This window comes from Pleurodeles waltl, chromosome 2_1, assembly GCF_031143425.1.
Source record: "Pleurodeles waltl isolate 20211129_DDA chromosome 2_1, aPleWal1.hap1.20221129, whole genome shotgun sequence".
Taxonomy (NCBI): domain Eukaryota; kingdom Metazoa; phylum Chordata; class Amphibia; order Caudata; family Salamandridae; genus Pleurodeles; species Pleurodeles waltl.
In genome coordinates this window covers 386332433-386354684 of record NC_090438.1, presented here as the reverse complement: position 1 = coordinate 386354684, position 22252 = coordinate 386332433, and the positions used below count along the sequence as shown (strand labels likewise).

At 40.7% G+C, this 22252-nt stretch overlaps 1 protein-coding gene across 2 annotated transcripts in view; it reads left to right on the top strand.

Annotated features, from left to right (window-relative positions):
• The window catches only part of OCRL (OCRL inositol polyphosphate-5-phosphatase), a 659503-nt gene that overhangs the window by 20047 nt on the left and 617204 nt on the right, over positions 1-22252 (top strand). For both annotated transcript variants that reach the window (XM_069212991.1, XM_069213000.1), the window contains 2 exons: positions 5475-5513; positions 15338-15451. In XM_069212991.1, the coding sequence (XP_069069092.1) occupies positions 15355-15451 (97 nt within the window). In that variant the 5' untranslated portion in view covers positions 5475-5513; positions 15338-15354. The remainder of the gene's footprint in view (positions 1-5474; positions 5514-15337; positions 15452-22252) is intronic.

Below are 22252 nucleotides of genomic sequence, written 5' to 3'. Positions count from 1 at the left end.
TCTTTTTGAGGTTGCCAGGAATCTGACGAGCTAGGTTCAGGGGAGCCCTTAAATCCTGTACTTAGGGGTATTACAGGGTTCAGAGGGCAGTAGCCAATGGCTACTGTCCCTGAGGGTGACTGCACCCTTCCAGTGTCCACTCCCTTTGGCGGTGGGGATACAGAACTAACCCTATTGGTCCCTGTCCTCCAAACCAAGATGGAGAATTTAGCAAGGAGGGGTTCACTTCATCTCTGGACACCTTAGGGGTGGTCCTAGCAGAAGTGGTCACTCCTGCTTGTTTTTCCTAATTTTCCCACTAGACTTGCTGCCAAAAGAGGGGCTTTGTCCCGGGGGCAGGCATCTCCACTAGCTAGACTTCCCTGGGGCACTGTAACGAGGCTGGAGCCCTTGAGGCTCACCACCAGGTGTTTCAGTTCTTGCAGGGGGGAGGTGTGAAGCACCTCCGCCCGTGCAGGCTTTGTTTCAGGCCACAGAGAGCATAAAGGATCTCACCCCATGTGGTCAGAAACTCTTTAGGAAGTGGCAGGCTGGGTCAGACTGGTCAGCCCTGCACTAGAAGTTGGGCTAAATACACAGGGCATCTGTAAGATACCCTCTGGGTGCATTTTTCAATAAATCCAACACTGGCATCAGTATAGGTTTATTGTGCTCAGACGTTTGATACCAAACTTCCCAGACTTCAGTGGAGCCATCATGGAGCTGTGGAGTTGGTACTGACAAACTCCCAGCCAATGTACTTTATATGGCCACACTACACTTACAATGTCTAAGCATGGACGTAGAATCTATTAGGGCATATTGCTCATGCATCTAGGTCCTCAACTGTGGTACAGTGCACCCTGCCTTAGGGCTGTAAGGCCAGCTAGAGGAGTGACTTACCCATGCCACAGGCAGTGGTTTGTGAGCTTTGTACCCTGAGAGGGGTGCCATGTCTACTTTGTCTTTGTCTCCCCACCAACACTCGCCAATACACACAGGCTGAAATGGCAGTGTGCATGTGCTTGGTGAGGTGTCCCCCATTGTGGCATAATACATGCTGCAGCCCTTGGGGACCTTCCCTGGCCACGAGACCTTGGTACCATGGGTACCCTTTTACAAGGGACTTAACTGTGTTCCGGGGTGTGCCAATTGTGGGGCAATGGTAGAGTTTTTGGGAAAGAATACTGAAGCTGGGGCCAGGTTAGCAGGATCCCAGCACACTCTGTCAGGTCAGCATCAATGTCAGCCAAAAAGTGGGGGGGTAACCATGCCAAAAGGGGCACCTTCCTACATAAATGATATATAAAAAAATATCATGTTTTATTATACTTCATGTTTTCCTATGCATGTCTAATCAATTTAGGTTAAAACAAACCGTCCTTAGTTTACCGGCTTATTGAGTATGAAAGATTGAATCCACACATGGTATCGAACCTTTGTTGATAACTTGGGACATCATACTTCCTAGACCTACATCTCAGATACCTTCCTATTGACCTTGCTTCATTAAATTATTCATAACTTTGGGGAAATCATTAATGAAACAGTGCGGTTGCCCACCCCCATTCCAGTATGTTGAGGAAAGTTTTAATGACCATTAATGTGCTATAAGCCAAAGAGCATGGGGTAGAGTGAGAATTTCACATCCAATGCAAGTGCACGCTTCGCTGCTTCCCAGCAGGGATTCTCTTATTTGTCTGTGATATGAACTCCGTGGGCTGCAACAGAAAGGGCTTTCACTTTGGTAGCAAGAAGTAATAAAACGTTGACTACCAAAGTTTTATTTTTATATTGATGTGCTAAATTCGAATTGTATGCTAATGGCAATATAGATTTTATAATCTCATTCGCATTCATTGTGCTGGGGTAGCAGGATAATTCTTTTTACCCATTTATCACCAATTCGGCGAAAATGTTTTGTGTCAAAACCTTTTGGATAATGGAGATTCCAGCAGCAAAGTATAATTTAAGAACTTGGGTTCAGGTTCACCCAATATTTATGTTGAAGATTGTGCAGAACTTACCACCGGAACGGTGTTTTAAACCAAGCCCTGTATGAATGTATAGAGGCTCATGCTGTCTGTGGGAGTGCGCTGCTCATGCAGCAGTTTATCTGTTTAACATGTGTATTGCTTTATACAATCTGAAACTGTCTTTCACTTGTGGCTGTTGATTGCTGTGTGACTTTGCCATGAAAAAACCACTGTGGTTTCATTTCTGAATAGAAAAAAAGAGATGTTATCGTTCGAGTATTTTGCAATTGTTATACCAAATACAAAGCTTGTGCTTTTGATTGGCTGTGGCGTAATTCAGCTTCATGCACTAAAAGCTATGTGAAATGTCCACTAGCTGCAGCATAACTGCTCAGTGATAAGTCTGCTACACCAAGCCCTTAGTTTAAATAACAGTGCCGTTCCGGGTCCTCGTGCATAAGGGAGTAAGTAGTTTTGGCTGTCAGTCTGTATCTATGGCCTTCGGCTGTAATGACATTGTAGGTCTGGCTTGCTTTCAGCATCGAAGGCCCTTGAGTGCAATGGAAACATACTCCTTGCTGGCTGTCTGTGTTCGATGCCCTCCATTGTAATACCAGAGTAATTCTGGCTGCCCTTACCTATGGGCCATGGCTTTAATGGCACCACAGTTCTAGTTTGCGGTCGGCATGTAGGGTTCAATTGTAATGAGAGACTTTCTGGCTTCTGTTTGTGACAGTAGCCGTAGTGACCGAGTAGTTCTGGCGCGCTTTAGTGTTTGAGGCTCCCTATTGCAATGCTAGCGTTTCTCTGGCTTGCTCTCAGTTCCTAAGGCCCTTGGTTGAAATTGTTCGTTTTACCCAACCTCAAAATATCTTTTATTTTTGGCTATTGACTGGTGTAAAATTTCATTTTTAAAGAGGAAAACACCTATTTTAACGTCCCAGCATTTTGGATTTGTTATACCAGATACAGAGCACATTTGTTTGATTTTCCTATTCCTTTTTTGTGCTCAGTGCATGCAGTGGTAGATATGCAACAAGTATAGCTAGCCAGATCACTAAATCACATACATTAATTTGTTTAGCCATGCATTTGGCTTGTAATTTGAGAAGCAATAGGAAGTAACAAGGGTACAAGATGAGATGCGAGTTGAGTGAATAAACAAAAGAATACACATTTCTTGATTTATAGCTAAACCTAAAATATGTTGCCTTCAGTCACACTAGAGGAAGCTACCACCAGCATCACTGAGCTATTGTAAAACTTTACTGCTGCGACTAACCTTATACGAAGGAATATTCTATTGATGTTTCATTGGAGCTCTGAGTAGTTCTTTTTTCCTGTAAATTCAAAAGTCACATAAACATGCCTTTACTTGTGTTATAACTTAGTGTCCAACCAGCCATCATTCATGTTCAATGCCGTTTTGATCACGTTGCTAGGAAAAGTCATTCATTTGAATTTCAAAGGCAGCAACACAGGTCTGTGTATCAGTAGCTGAATACAGCTTCTGGGTGTCAGTAATTATTCTCTTACCAGCAGTCTCTTCAACTGAACATGACTCCAAGTTCACTTGGTTTAAGTTTCCAAATCTGTTGCACATTTTTTTATGTAACATCTATTTATTAAGTTATCAACAATAAGTACATGAACATGGCTTAAAATCCAAAAGTATCCGTGCCAGTTTGGAAACAAGCTTGATAGATACACATTATGTTGTTCAACAGTTCCAACACAAAGAAAAGGCGCAACATGTTGTGCAGCTAGCGGTCTAAGAGACCTAAGATAAAGGAAATATATTAAGAGAAAGTGCTGGGAAACACCTTGAGGTTGACACACAAAGGTGGTAGGACAGGTCTTCACGTCCGTGCTGACTGACATGAAAACATAAGGACGGAGCTGGCTCTGTTGCACATTTTCATAGCTGTGGTGAAAGCCTTTCATGTCTACTGTTTTGTGTATGTTGATTACGTTTGCATTGCCCCTTTTTTCATGATCACATGCCAAGCTCCCAAACTTTAAACATACTCCATGTTATTGATGAGTTGCACAGTGCTTGTATAGTATTTTTGAGTTTCCTTATGCATCATTTTGACATGGATTTCCTTTTGAATTATATCCAAGTTATTATGACTTTTCTGGAAGTGAGTTGTATTTATTTTCTGATAAAAGCTTTGTGGTTCCTAAGTATTTAGCTACTGGCCTACACCTGCACACAGTCACCCAATCCTTTAGCACTAGTAATGTGTAAACCACTTTAGAATTAAATGAAAATGTGGATTGCATTATTTACCCAGCTTGGAAAAGCGTTCTACATCCGTTGAAAACAAAGGTTTGACATCCTGTTCAATAGCCTTTCCCATACTCTGAGGAATTGCATCTAACTAAATATGTCACTTTGTAAGCTGTTTGAAAAGCTGATGCATCACCTTCTCCTGAACTGTGCTAGGCATGGTTGTCATAAAAGCTATGCAACATCTTGTGTCGTTATTTGCAGATTCAATTTGACTGTCAAAGAGCTGCAAGATAGAACCTTAGGTCTTCAATGGGTACATTCATTCTGCATCGGACTCTAAGTCGACTTATTTTCTTAGGTATATGCTGTCTCGTACATTTCTACCCTACTTGTCCTTGGTAATTTTGTGGTTCAGAGTTTCATGCTGCCGTGCAACTTTTTTCCTTATTGGTTATTTACTAATCTATGCAGTTACCAACTCTCGCTGTTTGTGGCTTAGTTTACCCTAAACAATAGAAATACTTTTGCTACCATTCAACTATCAGTAATTTCCATTGAAGATACTTGAAAAATGTTAAATTAGATTTTTAGCAAATATCTCTCATAGCTAGACTTAAAGTGGAGCTACTTGCCCTATTAAGACGGTGAGAGTTATTGAACATAAAGTTTGTAGCACACAGTAGGGCCATAACTAGTGTCATTAGGAAACTGTTGTTTAAACATAGTTTTACAAGGTAGTACATATTTTGTGGTTTTCTTTAATTGCTCTTTCTTTAAAATCAATATAGCAGTAATGTATGATGCATGGGGAGTTCATTACATTTGATTATAATCGCAACTAGTGAAATATGTGATATCAGTCCTGTGTGTTGAGATGGCTGAACTATAGACTTTACTTGCACTATTTTGTATTTGTTGATAATGTTCAATAACTCTTTTTTTACACAAGACACATTTTAGAGACCTGCTTAGAATATACCAATTTTAATTTATTTATTTTATGGGAATTATTATGGTATGATGAAGGAATGGAGTAAGTATTTTTTTTAACCTGTGACATTCAACTGATTTGGTACACCTAGACCCTTCTTGCTGCTTATTTGCAAAGTAATTGGAGATTTCTATATAGCCAATGTCGAATACAGAGCATGACTGATGTTTTGTAGTTCACTGTACTGTAGAGTGGTTGGTATGACATACCTATCTGCCATTCCGATCATTCTAAATACTTGGTACTTACAGTAGATGTGAAAGGTAATTTATATGTATTTTTTTCATTGCAGAGGCAGAAGAAACCCTTCTTATCGACATATCGACAAACAGTGAGTTTGGGTTGTTCTTGTGATTTCTTCTTTGGGTGAACAGTGTTTCCATCCCCCTCATTCTCTTTGTCACATTTTTGCCTTATCCCAGCCTATTAAATGTTTTGTTGCTACTGTTCCAGGCAAGCATTTGTTTTCCTTTCCTGTCAAAAGTTCCTGCTCTGTCTTGATCTTGTTTCTCTTCTCCTACAGCCCCTACTGTTTTCACTTCACCTCACACCTGCCTCAGCTTGTTCTCTTTCAACAGTTCCTCACCCCACAAAAGCTTGTTGCATCTCAACTCCCTTCTTACAATATAGTGGTGGTTCTTAGTTGCTGTTGTTGTTCAAGAACATTGATTGCTTGCCTACCCTATTTACTACCATCACACTGCTTTGGTTTTGTACCAAACCTTTTCCTGGTTAAGGACTGTTTTGAGCTTCACAAAAACTTTGTTAGCAATTTACTTCATTACTCTGTTGATTGATACATTGATCATCGTGGTACTAGCCTTTATCGTTACAAAAAAAAAAAGCTTTTTCTGTGAGCTTTATTCTGGTTGGCGCTTGAACTCCTCAGTTTCTTGACACAAGTTTAATAATCTCCTACAATCCAAGCATGTTGAATCAACCATTTCCTGTTGGATAATTTATGATTTATTTTTTTATTTTAGAGCATTAGGCAGAAACTGGTATTATAAGTTGTATATTTTACTGTTGAACACTGGCACGTTCTATTAGGTTGTGTGATGTCGTTTTCCAGGTTTGATCTGATAGATTGCTTTTACAAAAGGGAAAATTTGCCCTGATTGTTTTAAAGCTCCCAATTTATGAAACACTTTTGTACAGAAGGCACATACCCTCCAAATTCTCTAGGAACACCAACAACAAGCTTATACAGAGATCAGTGATCATCAAAAGTAGAAAACTGCTGCTTTTATGGGGTTTCCTGAATTGGGACTGCTTAAGTATTTCCTGAAGACACTGAAGAAGATTCATCCTAGTAGATGTGGTCAGTACTGAAAGGGAACAACTATCATGGTCTTTTGTTCTACATAGTGCTACACAATATAGATAGAGGTGTGCAGTCCCCCTGTGGGTATGGGTCTTTGAAGTTTGATCTTGAAAAATATATACACGCAGTGATTCATAATATAAAGACATGAAGTTTATGGGTATTCTTAAAAAAAAAAAAAAAAAAAAAGTGAATTCCCATAGTTTAGTCTGGAAACAATGTGTGGTGTAATAGGAGCTGTCCACATGGGTGAGAATCATCAGCACTTTCCAAAGGAATGTTGAAACAAAGCTCAGCAGGGTTGAGTTGATCCACAGAGAGCGAAGTGTCAAACTTAAGTGAAAGGTTGTTTTTACAGTCAAAAGCGTGACCAGGCAACCCATCCAGTCTGTTAGAACAGACAAAATTTGAAGAATCATGAAGATCTCTGTCATGCAGAAATCTGAGCTTTGAAGAGAATCAAAACAGGGTGCTTGTCAGTTTGGACAGGAATGTATATTGCTGAACCATGCAGGAGCAGAGTCGCCCACATCAATAGATTACCAGTGATTTACAGAATGTATTATTCCACAGTATCAAAAATGGTTAACTGATCCAGCAAAATATTCACACAGAAAAATTGAAGCATTTCATTAACATTTCAGAAGAAAGTCAATTGAAGTTGCTTAGCAGATCTGTAGGTTTGATTTCATTGTGCAATTGAATGGCCTGTATGGATTCTAGAGTTTTACAGTGGGCAGATGCAAGGGCATTTGCAGGGTCAATTTGAACGATAAGTTTATTTTCAAAGTGTGCAGATGGTGTCCTATATGGAGGCTGATGGCTACAGAGCCATTAGGTGCTGCTCAATTGATGGTAGTTTGGACATAGGGCCCTCGGATATTTAGATGTACAGGAAAGTGCAATACACTGGGAGTTCACTCCCAGTGGACTGAAGTTGAAATATCTAGCAGAGGGCAAGCAATTGTCTACAACAGGAAACACAAAACTTACATATGAAAATATTACTTGAACAGATTTTAAAGAGTAATTCCTCTTTGCCATAAATGCTATATATAACTTGTTATTTTACCCTGGTGCTTACTATACTACAAGAAAAACATTGTTTCACAGCAAAAAATAGTACAGCTTAATGAAAAACAATTAAAGTCAGACTTTATAAATACTCTACAGACTCCTGTCAGAGCAGCTTGGAACACTTTTGGCATAGCAACAGTGGCAAACAAATTTTGTTTTCCACTGTTTCTATGTCATAGCAGTAACCAACCAGATTTTAAATCCAATATTAATCCTACTGGCTATCTGTGAGAGCTATACATGAAATTGTTGATTCTTGATAGATACACTTTTACAGGCTTACTATGTTCTTCTAGTTGTCTAGCAGTTGTAGATCATAGGATATCATCTACAATTTTTGTGTCAACCAAGGTATTTGTAACCAGTGTATCATGCTTGGAATGCTTTTCCTTTTCCAGTATTTTTTTTTTTTTTTCATTTTTTCCACTGACACCCTATATGTTTTGTATGAATGTTCACTTGTATCTCTCATGCCAAACATAGTGATATATGGGTATTCAACATTGGAAACCTAAGCTGTCTTCTTTATTGTCTCTTTTTTTCTTTCCCACACCTCTAGCACTTGCTCTCCACACTTCCCAACCCACTTCAGTCTAATGCAGTGGTGTGTAAGGTATCATAGATACATATATTTGTAGTATGATCTTCTGTGTGATGCACGTGAGCTCCTTAGACACCCCTTTCCACAAATCTCTTTTATATCCTTGCCCACTAGGGACCAGTGGTCTGTATGAATGAGTGTTTTGAATCCCGGCACCTCTGTGGTGGGTGGTCAAGAATCCCCTAGTTAGTGTTTTTTTGTTGAAATTTACTTTGTACTCTGCTGCTTTCATAACTTCTTACAGTTCTTTCAGTGTATAGATCAGACAGTGTTGGTAATATACTGTGTTCAAACATTCAGATCCTAAGGTTATCCTCACGATATTTTGTTTTCTCCTTATTTGCATTGTTCTTATTTCAACCACCATGATCTCACCTCATAGGTCAGAGTGACAGGGTAATAATGGCCACACTTGTGTGAGATTACCTCCTTTTTAGCACTACTTTTTCTGATCTCGTCATTTACCCTGAGTCTTGCTTACATCAGTAGTAATTAGCCATGATCCAGTACCCCCTGGGAGGGGTGCCATATGCCCACTTTGACCATTATAGTTTCTGTTAAGTCCCAGCTCATCCTAGCAAATGCCTTCTCCGCATCAAGCCTCACCTGGAGAGCTGGGACATCCTTCTTGTGTACTTTACGTCGAGCGTAAGCATACGACCTCTTGTATACTTTTAGGTATTCTTCTTCTGTGGGCTTCCAGCTATTTCATTAATTAATTTGTGTCATTTAAAAATCCTTGCTTGCTAGTGGTCAGTCATTCCTCTTTGTCTCGCCTTCTTCTGTGTGGGAGCAGGGACCAACTACTGTATAATTAAGCTTTGTCCTGTTTATCTGGTCTGTAGGAGACTTTTTTTTTTTCTTTTTTACTTTTTACTTTGCCAGCTCTTGTCCAGTGAAGCTTCCCTTTTCATTTGCAGACCATTCTTGCTCCAAGTTTAACTTAGCTGTAAACAAGGCTATAAATCAGGCTATCTTTCTCAGATTTGCTCTTTGTGGATCCGAGTGTGCCTGCCTGCAGTCCCCAGTGGTGGGAAGGAGGGCGGAGCCCCACTTGTTCCTTTTGCTGTGGCTCCTGAATGCACTTTCCTTTCTGCTCTCCTTGATTTTTTTCTTAGTCAGAAAGCAGTAAATGATAAAGCCTCAAGCCTTGATTGTACCCTGCAAAGTTATTGCATAAACATGGCAGCTATTTTTAAAACTCCTAGCTATTCCATTCAGGTTGTGCAGGGACATCTCTACTAAAGCTTGCGTAGATCTGAAGTCATGTAAAATGGCATTTTCTTGTATAAACTGCTGCACAAATTTATTGATGATATGATTGCCGTTAGGGATAGTGACATTGCACATGTTACACACAGATAAATAAGCAGAGAAAATTTTGTTTGGAAAAAGAAAATCAGACTATTCTCTTATGTTGACAACTGCATTGATCTAAATTGATATCAAGTGAAGAAGTGATAATTTAAAAATGTGATAAAATATCTGCACCTCAAGATAACCACATATTTTCCTGCTTCAACCGCAGCCGTTCACTTGCCACCTCCAATCAGGACATTTGCCACAGTGACATGGTGCACCAGAAGTGCTCTTCCCCCAGTAGGCAGTTCCTCCCCACTTGTGGTGGGGCGGTTTAGCTAACTGCTCTGTTGTGCTTTGTGCACGTGGCAAGAGGTGCACAGAGGCACCTGGTTTCCAGAAGCTACTTTGCCGGGACAATGAGGAACCTGTAGCTCAGCTTGGACTCTCTGCAGCCGAAAGCGGCCATGAACGAGAAGAGCAGCACTGTGCTCCAAGACTTTCTGACCAAGCAGGTCAGTGTCACTCCACACTCTCATCCATGTAGATAGACCTGCTAGCTGCAACACCTAAGGATGCCGGGCTCTGGGATCTGATCCCCCGAGTTTTCTAGTATCTGTATGCGTCAGCCATTTATGTCCTGCACAGCTGCTAAAATATTTGCAGTCATCATTGCACCACGAAGAGATTGGGCTGCACACCTGCCAAGGACCCCTGATATGCACAAAGAAACCAAATGACAGGAGGGAGCCCCTGTTTCAGTCACTAATCAGCAACAATTCTTTGACACGTTTCTGTTCACATTACAGCTCATGTTTATTGTTTGCAAGTGCAATCTCTTTTAAAGATAGACTTTAAAAAACAAGCATTTACAATGCAACAGGTCTCACATTTGCTCCAGTTGGAGCTATTAGCTTTGTAAACTTCTAACAGGACCTTTCTTGCCACATAAATTGGAAATGAAAAGTAATACAGTTTCACATAAGCAAGCCGATTCAAAGCACCCTGGCATCAGCATGAAGCAGCACACCGAAGGAAAAAGAAGTTAGCTTGCAGGCAGACGTATCAGCAAAAGTGCAATTAGCCATGTAACGGGCGATGTCCAAGGCGGTAAGTAAACCGGCCCAAGGAGGGACAAAGGTAAAGCATTTACCAACAAATTTAAAGTATGAGTGGTGGTCATGGGTGTGAGGTAGGCGTGATTAAAAGCTCAGATACATAACAACACGTCGGAAAAGCAGCAATTGTGAGCTGATATGCTCGACCGAAAAAAGAGCAAATGCCATGTTTATTTTTCATCTTGTTTTACACTATTTCTCTAATGTGGGGCAGCTAAAAACTTTTTTTTGCCAGCTCTCGCCTACGTGTCACAGAATTGTTTTGAAACCCTTGAGATATTAGATAGACAGCTATTACTAATCTGGAACGTAAGGAAATGAGCATGAGTTTACACAGTAATTTTGTAGTATATGGCTTTTCTAAACAGTCTTTTTTGTAATTTTAAATAGCTGGAGCTCGACCTTAAGGTATTGGATTGCTGTACCCGAGCGCCAGTTACATCACACAAGGACACATTCTGCCCAGAATTCCAATGTTAAGCTACGTGAGACTCAAACCTGGTTTCCCAGTTCCAAAGTCCGCAGCTCTGGCCGGTTATGTCACATTCTCTCCCCAAAAATGCTTTTTAGTTTCTATCTATAATTCTTCTAGATTCCCCCCAAAAAAGCTCAGAGTTTCGATTGAAAAGCTTTTTTTTGTCTAGGGCAAGTACGTATGAGCTACATGTGAGCGTAGTCTGCAATACTCAGTGACTGTAAAACACTAACCATTGCATTTAGTCGCTTTGTCTCCCACACATCTTCCTCGTGTGACCTTTTGACCATTTATGATAGTTTTACGTGGGTGTTTGGGAATCTGAGACTTTCCTTAAGTGCAGGAAGACTCACTTAGTGAGCTCTTTTAGATTGCATCATATTTTGCATAGATTTCTTGATATTTTGTGCTGCTTTGAGAAGAGTGCGCTATTGTGGCCTATTTACGATTGAGTTTAACCAGAAGAGATAACAAGCTCCTGATGCGTGGCTTGAATGTCCAGGTGTCAGTCATTATTTAAGTTTTGGGGTAACAGGTCCATCCTGGGAACTATCAAAATGAACATTGGTCATCGTAAAGAAAGACTTGGGACATTGATTTGAAGGTCAGGTGATAATTAGGTTGTGGTAAATACAGTATGTTGTAATTAGCATATATTCTGCACCTATATATTAATTACAAAGTTATGGTTAGCTCAGAGTTTCTATCAAAAAACGTTTGTTTTCTTAATAGGTCGATGCCTTTCGACGGTTCTGCACAACACTACAAAAGGGTAGTTAAAGAGAAATCACCTTTTAAAAAGTGTTCTAGTTAAAATTTAGAGATCTCTTGGCTGTTAAATTGCAGATTGGTGAATCCATTGAAAATAAATGCAGACTGTTGCAGGAGTTACTTTATTCTCTTGTCGTGTATTGCAGATTTGTGAATCTGGCTGTGGATTTGGAACCTGGGGAGCTCTGATTGGCAGGCTGTCACAGATAGATGTCCTTTTGCCCCTGCCTTTGGCCATTAAAGTGCACAAAGCAATGTTGGGGAAAAATAAAAGGAAAAGGGCGTAAGAGGAAGAATGAACTTATCCAGTATAGGTCTGGTAATTAATTAAAACCAAAAACCACAGAACATTTTGATTTAAATTGTTATTTTCAGTTTTAATTCATAACCATAACTGGACCTTTTTGTTCTATTTTTTTTTTTAAGTGCATTCATGTATTAATGACCTTTCAAAATTGTCACAAACATATATTTATATGGTAAAATTTGCATGTTGCTTCACATCTTTACGAGGACCTTTAACCACCCTTTGTGGTTGAATACGATATCCTGTTCGTTGTGCATAGTTGATAGTGTGGGTTTATAATGTAACCTATGTTTTAGAGTTCAAATAACTACATTTTCTAATCGCACTTTAAAGAAGTGCTTAAAATGAAGCATTTAAATATTCCTACTCTCACATTTATGAAAAGGTATTAAATAGCAAATAAAACTCATGCTATGTTTGGGGCAAGTATGTTAAACAGCCAGCAACTCCAATGGTGGGGTGATGAAAGTAGTATTCTATTGGAATTAGCATGGCAGATTTAAATTAAGATGCTAAATGGCAAACATTTTCATTTTTTGTTGCAGATAGAGGAAGAAGGTGAATGGAAGTGCTTTAGTTATATGCAGGGCCACTGGAATTATAGGTCAGGAAAAGACAAAATTATGACGCACGGTTGACCAGTTCATGTGGCAAGAAAAGTCCAGTTATGAATTTACAATGCCAGTAGCTCTAACGCAAATGCAAGACCTATGGCATTGCAAATACTTGTTTAAAATTGAATGGGCTACACTTCCGGAGTAATCCTAAGGCTTCCTGCTTCTAGTAAATCTAATTTTGTCAGGGTCTTTCAGGACCAATATGACCTCGTCCAGTCTGTCCAGCCTGTACTAATTAGGGCTACGGGTCAATATGATTTACAACCCCTTTTAACCCCCTCCACTCCAAATTCCTCAGTGTGGCTGTTGGGGAATATTTTGCTTTCTTCACCGGGTTGGTCTCTCCCAATTCCTCTATATATGAAGTATTTAGCTGGCAGTCCTATAGTTGGATTTTTGACTGCCTTGTTGAATGAAGAGTACTGAGTATCCATCTGTCGTCGGGTTTTAGTGGGGGTTAGGGCTTGTGTTAACAATTTGACTTCCACAATTTAAATTGATTTGTAAAGTATGTTGCTGTTATGCAGGCGGTTTCAGTACTTGGATATAAGTATTCTTCACTAATGACTCTTGTTTCAGGCCCTTTCCTTGAATAGATTGCTCTCCTCCCAGGTGTCCTTAACAGTGTTATGTACGCTTTATTGTGTTGTGCACCAGTTATGTTTAATTTATGATTTTTTTAAAGCACACTGTTACCTATGCAGGTATCCTGGCAGTGACTGAAAACAGGCCTGAAAAGGTTATAGTGAAAATAATAGATTTTTTTTAGCGCCTCGTAATAACATTTCAAATTTAATTTTGAGAACTCGCTCTTGCTCTAAAAGGTCGGATTTTTAGCATATTTGATCCTTAATTGAAGTAATGTCTCTAGAGAAAGGTCATATCGGACTTTCAATTCTTAACACTACAGTGCTTTATGGTCTTCAGATTGTGCAGAGTCTTCATCTGTATCTCTTGGTTTGGAGCCCAGCACAGGGGTGCCCATTAAAAGCACACGGAGTCCGTCTCCCTTATGATTCATCTCCCCCATGCTTGTATAACCTTTGGCTCCTCTGGTGCTACCTCTCTGTTCATGCGCATGTGTTCTTAGGGGCAGGTGTCAGCCTGGGTTTCTCTTGCCCCGTAGACCTCCTGCAGTGAAAGTGTGCGTCCGCTTGTGTCTGCATGTTAATATCTGACACAATCTGTCAGTTGGACTTGAATATCTGGGGTATCTACAGGAGCTAGGAAACATCGCCAGAGATTAATATGAGCAGCCGTCTTCTCCAGTGCTCCATCACTCAGTCGCATATTGACCATTTAATTTAGCTATGTCTTTGTAATGTCCACTTTCTACTTATCAAGGTTATCAATCAGAATTTATCAATATTTGCTTTGATCTTGCCTAGATCAACCTTGTCTTCTTGTATCAGCATTTAATCTATTTTCGCCTCTATCTTCACTTAACTCTACTGTATTATCTGCCAGATATTCACTCATTGATTGATGCACCAACTGGTCGATGTCACTGCACCAAGTTCTTGTTTAAGACTGAGCCCTGGAAATTAAAGTAGGAATACTCTGGTCACTTCCTTCATGTAGTTGCTTTTACAGGTCTTTTGTGGCTTAGCTAAGTAACTAGGTACACTCTGAAGGGGCTTTAAGGGGCTAAATCTCTCCTAGTGAGCTTATCATATCTATCTCACCTTTCATTTAATATTAGCTTATTTGACTAATTTTGCATACCAAATAACAACAAGAAAAGCAAGAATAACAATCATAGCCTTTACATTACATTTTTTATTTTTTTTGAAAAAGCGGCATGCGGTCAATGCAACAGACTGTGTTTCTAGTGCAACTGCTTAAAAAGTGTAATTTATTCAGTACACTTTAAGCTTCTCAAACAGTGGATGTAGGATTACTCTCCATGCTTCCAAACAAGTTCGACAGTGAATCAGTACAGTAATAAGTTCTGGAGATATTTGTTAGGCCCACTCACAGTTCTCATAATGGATCTGTCTTGCTCGTATCTAGATTAGATTGTACTGAAAAGTACCTACCCCTCTTAAGTCCTCATTTATGGCTTTAATCTCCAGCTATTTAACTGAGGAGGTAGAGAGAACCTGAAAATAGTCTGATTTTCCTATTGTTTCCTTAAAAGAAATATAATTGTTCGTTAAAGTAACTTTGACTAGAATCCGCTGAAAGCATTTGAGTCTTTTTTTCTATCAGCGTGTTTGATAATATAAAAGTAGCAAAATATCAGTGTGTCCGAATGTTAGGCATAATTTGCCTTAATGTAAAAAAAGGCATGACTCACAAATCTATTTCTGTATTTGTGCATTACCCCAGATTTATTAATGTTTTTTTCTTAAATTTGCCAGGGTTCTGCTAAAAACATGCTCTCTAATCAAAACAAATACATGCTAAATAGTTTGCTGTTCTGTACTCGTCAATTAAGGCTACTCTGCATTTTAACCTCAGTTGGAGCACAATTGCAGTTTACCTTCTGAAAAGGTAGTTTACTTTAGCTGCAGTGATGAGTGCCATCCTCATGCTGGTTTAACAAAAAGTGTTTTCCATGCAGGTGTCTGTAAAATCCGGATGCAAGCAGATCCCCAGACTGTGGAACGTCTCTTTGAAATCCCTGATGAGGAGAAGTGCTCAGAATTTCTGACAGCTGTCCAGCATGTGCAGAGAGGTAATTCACAGGAGATGCTCCCACAGTATTCAGATGTTATGTGAATGTCTGTTTTGATCCCAGGTGCTCATATAGTGGCAGTGTTTGTGGTGAACATACCAGTTCTTGAAAAATACTCATTGTAGTTAAAGCAGATGGTCCGTAGATGATAGCAAGCCATTCCAAATTTGTATGATATATGAATATGTTGAAAACGATCTTGTGTTTCTCTCTATATGTGTAAGAACTCCTACTTTAACTTTGGTACCAAATAGAATTTGTTATGTACTTTACCACCTTCAGAAGAAATACCCTGTCTTTTCAAAGTGAAATATGAAGTTGTTGCCTAACGTATTCAATTCATGGAAGTTTACAACTGCTTCAAATTTATCACTTTTTTAGTGTTGCAAATAAACAGCTATTATAATCTGTAAATAAGATGGTTTGTGTTTGTAATCAGTTGAATGACATTGCAGCTTTTCAGATTTAAACGCTACAGTGTACCACAGTGGACTGAACAGAAAAGGAATAAAAAGATTCTCCCCTCCCTAGTTTAAAAGATTTCAATTGGAAAGGATTTTTCCAACTTATTTCCATGCTTTTCTTGAAGGCAAAAGAAGGCTATTTCCATTGGTCAAATCATTGTGGATTTACTAAATGATTCTTATCTGAGTTCCTGTACTTGCTATGAAATGTCCAGCAGACCACAGTAAGAGGAATTTGGGTACTGTGCCAGACAAACTGTCAGTGAGAGTGAAGAGTGTATTTTTCACATATCTACAGGCTCTTTAGACAAGGTCTATGGACAGTGTATATGCAGGTTGTCACATCTGGAATTAAATATAATGAATGACACAATAACAATTTGTAACACCATTCCTCTTCCACACATTTCCCCACCCACTTATAACATGCAACATACTACAGACAAAAACAGGTACTCCAATTAGGAGTGATTGCACTTAGGTTTAGAGAGACTATGAATCCTCTAGGGTCGAAACTGGAAGGGATAAGATACTTGAGGTTGTGCAACAACATGGATTGTTTCTACTTAGGACAGTTCGGTGGACCGAGACCCTGCATTCAATGCAGTTTCAGGCGCACACACACAGTACCGGCCCAGATTCCTCATAGCTGTAGCCTCACAAATTTCAAAGATTAATTCTTATTTTCTATCGTTTATCATTACTTTGTGCCCCCAGTTGTTTGCCACATTTTTCGCTATTCAGTCCTTGTAATAGGTGCTCTATGCCTTTTCTTGATGATGCTCAGACATTCGCTCATTTACTGAAACTCATTCATTGTCTCCAGCAACCTAATTCAGAGGGTTTTAGATACACACAGTTGTATATAATTAATGGTTTTGTTTACTTTTATATTCATTTTGTGATCACTGCTTACACTGAGCACCCCTTTCTCTTTCCATTTCTTTATTCATTTTAATTGAATCTCATTGTTGGGTTTATGAAAATCAATTGAAATATATGGAAGACTTAAAAATCTATACTGCATAACGCTCCTTTTTTACTGCATTGATGTGTTTTCATTTGTCTTCCCTTTAGAATAAGCCATTGGATTTATATGAAGTGTAGTACAGTATCCTTATACGGTTCTTAAAATACCTCAGTGGAACACTGTTCTTAATAATACAGACTGCCCCAGTTTCAACTAGGTCTACAGTGCCCCTCCTTTTGTGTGTTACTCTGCACCACTGGTCCAACAATGATGCATCAATTCTGAGGGTAGGAGGTATTTTTTGCTAGTCTGTGAAAGCTGACAATGTCTTGACTAGTCAAGCTTAGGTCTGGAAAAATGTGACTGTTGGATGTACGTATTATCATGTCTTCCTGTCTGCCGTTTGTCTCAAGCTCCACTGGCATCGTTCCTGCATCTGTTCACTTACCATGTGAGCACCTAGTGTCCAACCAATGGGCACTGTCCACTGAAACGTGTTCAGCTGCATCACCCAGGGCAACTGCTGGTAGGAAATGCTGAACCTCCAATTGTAAGTCAGTCCCTTCTCAAGAAATAGGCAGACACAGGATTCAAGGGCAGATGCTGAATCCAAGGTTTGGTGGCCATGGCCTCATGCGCCAATGTCTTGACCTTATTCCAGAGGTTGACCTTGCACGACAAGGCACAATATTCCAACCTCTGGGCACTGAGAGAAGTAACTCCTAGTTACTTAAATTGTCCGCCACATTAGACTTCCTCATCTGGAGCTCCCTAGGTCTTATTCCACCTGCCTGTTAATATCCTCAGATGTCTGTTTCAAGAGTGATGAGCTTCCCTCTAGCCTCCTGGCAGACCCATGCAAATCCTGCACTGTTTCCATAATCGGAATTTCCCCTTTTAAAAGAAGCTTTCTCTGCCTGATTCTGTTTGACTCTCTGCAAGCACCATGTGAGGGAGACATTTGTAATGAGACACAAACCATCTTTGTCCATTCTGGTCTCTGCTTATTGTCTTTGAGAGGCATTGTTGCAGTGCTCTCAGGTTGGTCTCATTGCAGATCACTTAAAACTCACCGTTGTGTTCTATGAGCGGATTGACATCCTGGCACTTTCAGATAACACCCCCTTGTTTCTCTTGCAGCCACTCTCCCTCTTGTTCTTACGGCTCTCCACTGCAGGCATCACTGACAGCTGGTTTTGTTAAGGAGTCTCTGCAGCTCCTAGGCAGCAGATCATACAGCTTGTGCTTACACCCTTAGTGTTACACTGTGGCCACTACCATCTAGTTGACACCCAGGCATTTGCATAATTGGCCCACGATGTTGCTGAGGGTTTTCAGTCTCCCAGAGTCCGTATTGGAGTGCTGCAGCCTTCCCAGTGTATCTCCACCTGTCTGACTGTCACCTTCATCCTGCAGCAGTGACACATGGTCCAGAAGGCAGAGCTGCAACAGAGTCTCAAATATTTGCAGTCATCTTGGCTTGTGGTATGCTTTGCCCTACATGTCGTATTTTTTTAAGAGGTGCATCAAATATGTATGTATGTATTGACCCATATGCTCTCACTTTTCCATGTATCATGATCAACAGGACCTTAATACCTAAATATGGCGACCGATGCAGATCTGCTTTCTAGGATGTTTATTCTCAAACTGATCTTCCTTATTGCTGTTCCAACAGCCTGGTGGGTTGGGAATCTTTTATTGCTGTCGCCTTGGCTCAGCTTGTTGGGGAGCTGCCAGACTTTTCGTACTGCTTCTTTTTTTTTTTTTTGTTGATCGTTTGGTTCTTTGGACGAAAGCTTCCTTTCTTCCTCATGTTGTTTCCCATTTTATGTTGGCCAGTCGATTACTTTACCAATGTGCTCCCTCCTGAGTACTCTGCCAATGAGGAAGAGATGCTGCATCACTTGCAGCCCTTTCTTGCTTGAGCCTTTATTTTAACATATTTTAAGGCTATTGTTTTGATATTTTGTTTCCCAGCATCCATCTCAACAGGACACCATCAATATTTTTCGAGATCCTTCTTTACATGAGTTTAAATCGCTGCTTTTTCCAGTATCCACCTATGTAGAATCTACGTCACTGGTTTCAATCATTTCCAGCCTCCTCTTATGCTTTAGTCAAGTCTTCACTGCCCGGACATCCACAGGTAAGGGTGTCACAGATGGGGACACTACCTGTGTGGACCTGAAAGGACTTAAGGCCAGAATCCTTGCTCCATATAAATTTGTTTCATCATGTGCCTCCCAAATCTCAAGTTTCACAGCATTACCTCACGTTTGCACAACTCACAGAAAAATATTATTCCAATTCGCACATCTGATTTCTATGAAATGCACATGCCACTCACTAGCACACACCCTCCCACAACATTAATTGATGCCCATCCATGCATACTCTGTAGTCTTAAGTGCTCCAGAATTCACTGGCATCACCCAGTACAACCTAGATGCCATACTCTATTCACATCCTGTTTTTCATCATCCAGATGGTGATACCTTTCAATTCCTAGACCGTACAAGCAAGATTGGTACTTGCATTCGTAACAGGATATGCTGGTCCTGCAGTCTTAGCAACTGTACTAAATCTATGTCTTTCTAGCATGTCTCCTGTTGCTTCCCTCGCTCATCCTCATAAAAGCCTTCTTTCATCTGATCTAGAAACCACACAGACAAAACAAGCACTTCCTATAAGGCATCTCAGACCTAATCATCTCTGACTTCATCCAACACACCCTCCCCACATTTCTTGGAGACGTCAGTATCCCTGGCACCTGGAACACAGAATGCATGATTGAAGAAAGCCTTCTGCACACTCCTCAACACGCTGGATATAACACTGCTCATCAGTAATCTAACCCCCTTCAAAGACAACATATTGGACCTCATCCTATTAGCATGCCACTATTATCCACTGCCAGACACCTATCGCTCAGGCCTGGGCTAACTGCTTTGCCATCCACTTTTCACCGGCAAATGTACTACACCACTGCATTAAGGGCAACCTAGAAGAAAAATACGCTCCCAATCCATCAAAGACACTTAATTGATTTATTTGGAAAAAGTGAAGAACTAAAAAGAAAAAAAAGGACAAACACTTTCCAAACAGGCAATGAGCATTCCCAGGTCCCCTTAAGACTGATCTGCTAAAGAAACCATGGATTGGCCCCTTCCAACCTCACCAACTTCTGACTTCTTACCCACCTTTCATTACGGAAAAACATTGAGAGAACAGTCGTCATCCAGTTACAAGAAAACATTAGCAAAAATAATCTTCAATAGGACTTCTATTCAGGCTTTAGACCATGCTGCTGCACTGAAGCAATCACCCTCCAAGTAATTTGTCATCCTCGAGGAAAGGCACTACCCCGCCACCTGGTTTGGCTTAACCCCTCTGCAGCCTTCAGCACAGTTCACCATCCAGCAATGATCAACAACTTGGAAATGTGCATTTATTTATCAGGCACTATCTTGAAATGGTTTGCATCTTATTTCACCAACCAGCTCAGCTTAACACAATCAGATAGCTAGGTCCACAACACCATAGCCTGCCCATCCCATGTAGAGTACACTAGGGCCCTATGCTCTCTTCCATCATCTTTAACCTCTGCACGGAACCCCTTGCATTTGTTTTGCAGTCTGCAGCTTCAAGCTCCCGCAATATGCAAAGAATATCCACTTCTTCCTAGAAATATCCTCAACCAACAGCATGCAGAGACTCAGCTCCTGCTGCTAACCCATCTAATCTTCAATGCCAACAAATTTTCTAAAGCTAAACATACAAATAATTAATTTCTAGTTTGGCAACTACACGAACCACACTCATGCCTGGCTGTGCAACTTGAGCCTACTTGACATTACTTCGTAGCTGATGGACTATGCAAAATCTCTGGAATTCACACTTGATATTGACCTCTCATTCAGTTAACACATCACCAGGAAGACCAATATCTGTATTTAGGAAGAGGCTGCCCTGGTCCTTCGTGGTGGCTGACAGATACCAACTTGTGCTGTAGCACGTCAGTGCCCCTATCATATTCTTTGCCTGCGGTAGTGTCTAGTGCATTCTCATTAGGCTTAGGTAGTGACCTGGTACATGTTGAGATCAGGGCCCTTTGGTCATCGGTCAAGCAGAGGCACCACATAAAACATCTATAATTGTGTACCATTTGGTTGGTTCTGAAGGCCTTTTTCCTATTCAGCAACTAATAGCCAGTTCAGTTCTTGATGGACAAACCAGGTGATACTGCAAAAACAGAGTGGTGTGGTGTCGCAGGTCCGACACCAGGAAATGCTTGGACTCTGGAGGTTGCTTGATCATCTCCAAGGGATCTCTCTGATGGGCAGTCATTTGCCAGGCTCCCTAAATGCTAGCCAGACAAGCTTGCTCAGCAGACGTCATCTGGCAGACCATGATTAGCAACTGCATCCAGAGGTGAATTAAGGCATCTTCATCTAGTGAGGCATGGCTTGGATAGATCTCTTTGCTGCAGCTTAAAATATGCAGTGTTGTGATTACTATGAGCTGGAGTTTTTGCCTTGAGGTTCCCTGGAAGACGTATTCCGCCTGTAGTGGAACTGCGGTCTCCTGTATGCCTCCCCATTGCTGCGCTGGGTTTTATGAAAGTTCAAAAGGGACAGTAATCAAATCATTCTAATATCCTTAGGTTGGGCCAGGTGAGTGTGATACACCTGGCTTACTGAACCTGAGGATTTTCCTTCCAGTCAGTCTACCTCTTCGTAAATATTTCCTTTCTCAGTAATAGTGCAGCATCCTGCACCCAAAAGCCCTAGAACGCCATGGATTGAGGTTGAGGGCACCAAGTGAGTGAGTTTCTTAAAAGGGCCCACATACATGCTCCCTCTTGATCACTATATTATACCCTAATGGGGTCTCAAGTTGGTCCAAACAGCAATATTTGAGTTCACCTGCAAATGCAATCATGCTGCTTTTTTATATGGGTATAAGGGACTTAACTATACGTTCTTCTGCTTATACTGATAAGGACGTTCCTGATTTGCCTCTTTCATAGCAAAGTAAACCCATTATACTGCATGGGTGCAAACAGATTTTAGAGCTCGCCTTTCCCGCCTGTGGCATATGTGGCAAGGAAAATTTAAACCTTATTCCTCTCGGGCTGGTTACTAAGAAAGCCAGCCATGAGCCTAACTGCCATTACGCCTGCTGCACTAATGATGCCTGCACTTCTGGCACAACACAATTATTCTGCTTGCCATTTATCCTGACCTGTGCAAAATGGTGAGCATCATTTATTTCTCAAAGATACTTCTACCTGTCACCGGCACCTGTGGACCAGACATTTCCCCTTTCACCCTGCCCCCTTTCCCCAGTTCACCAGAGCTAATA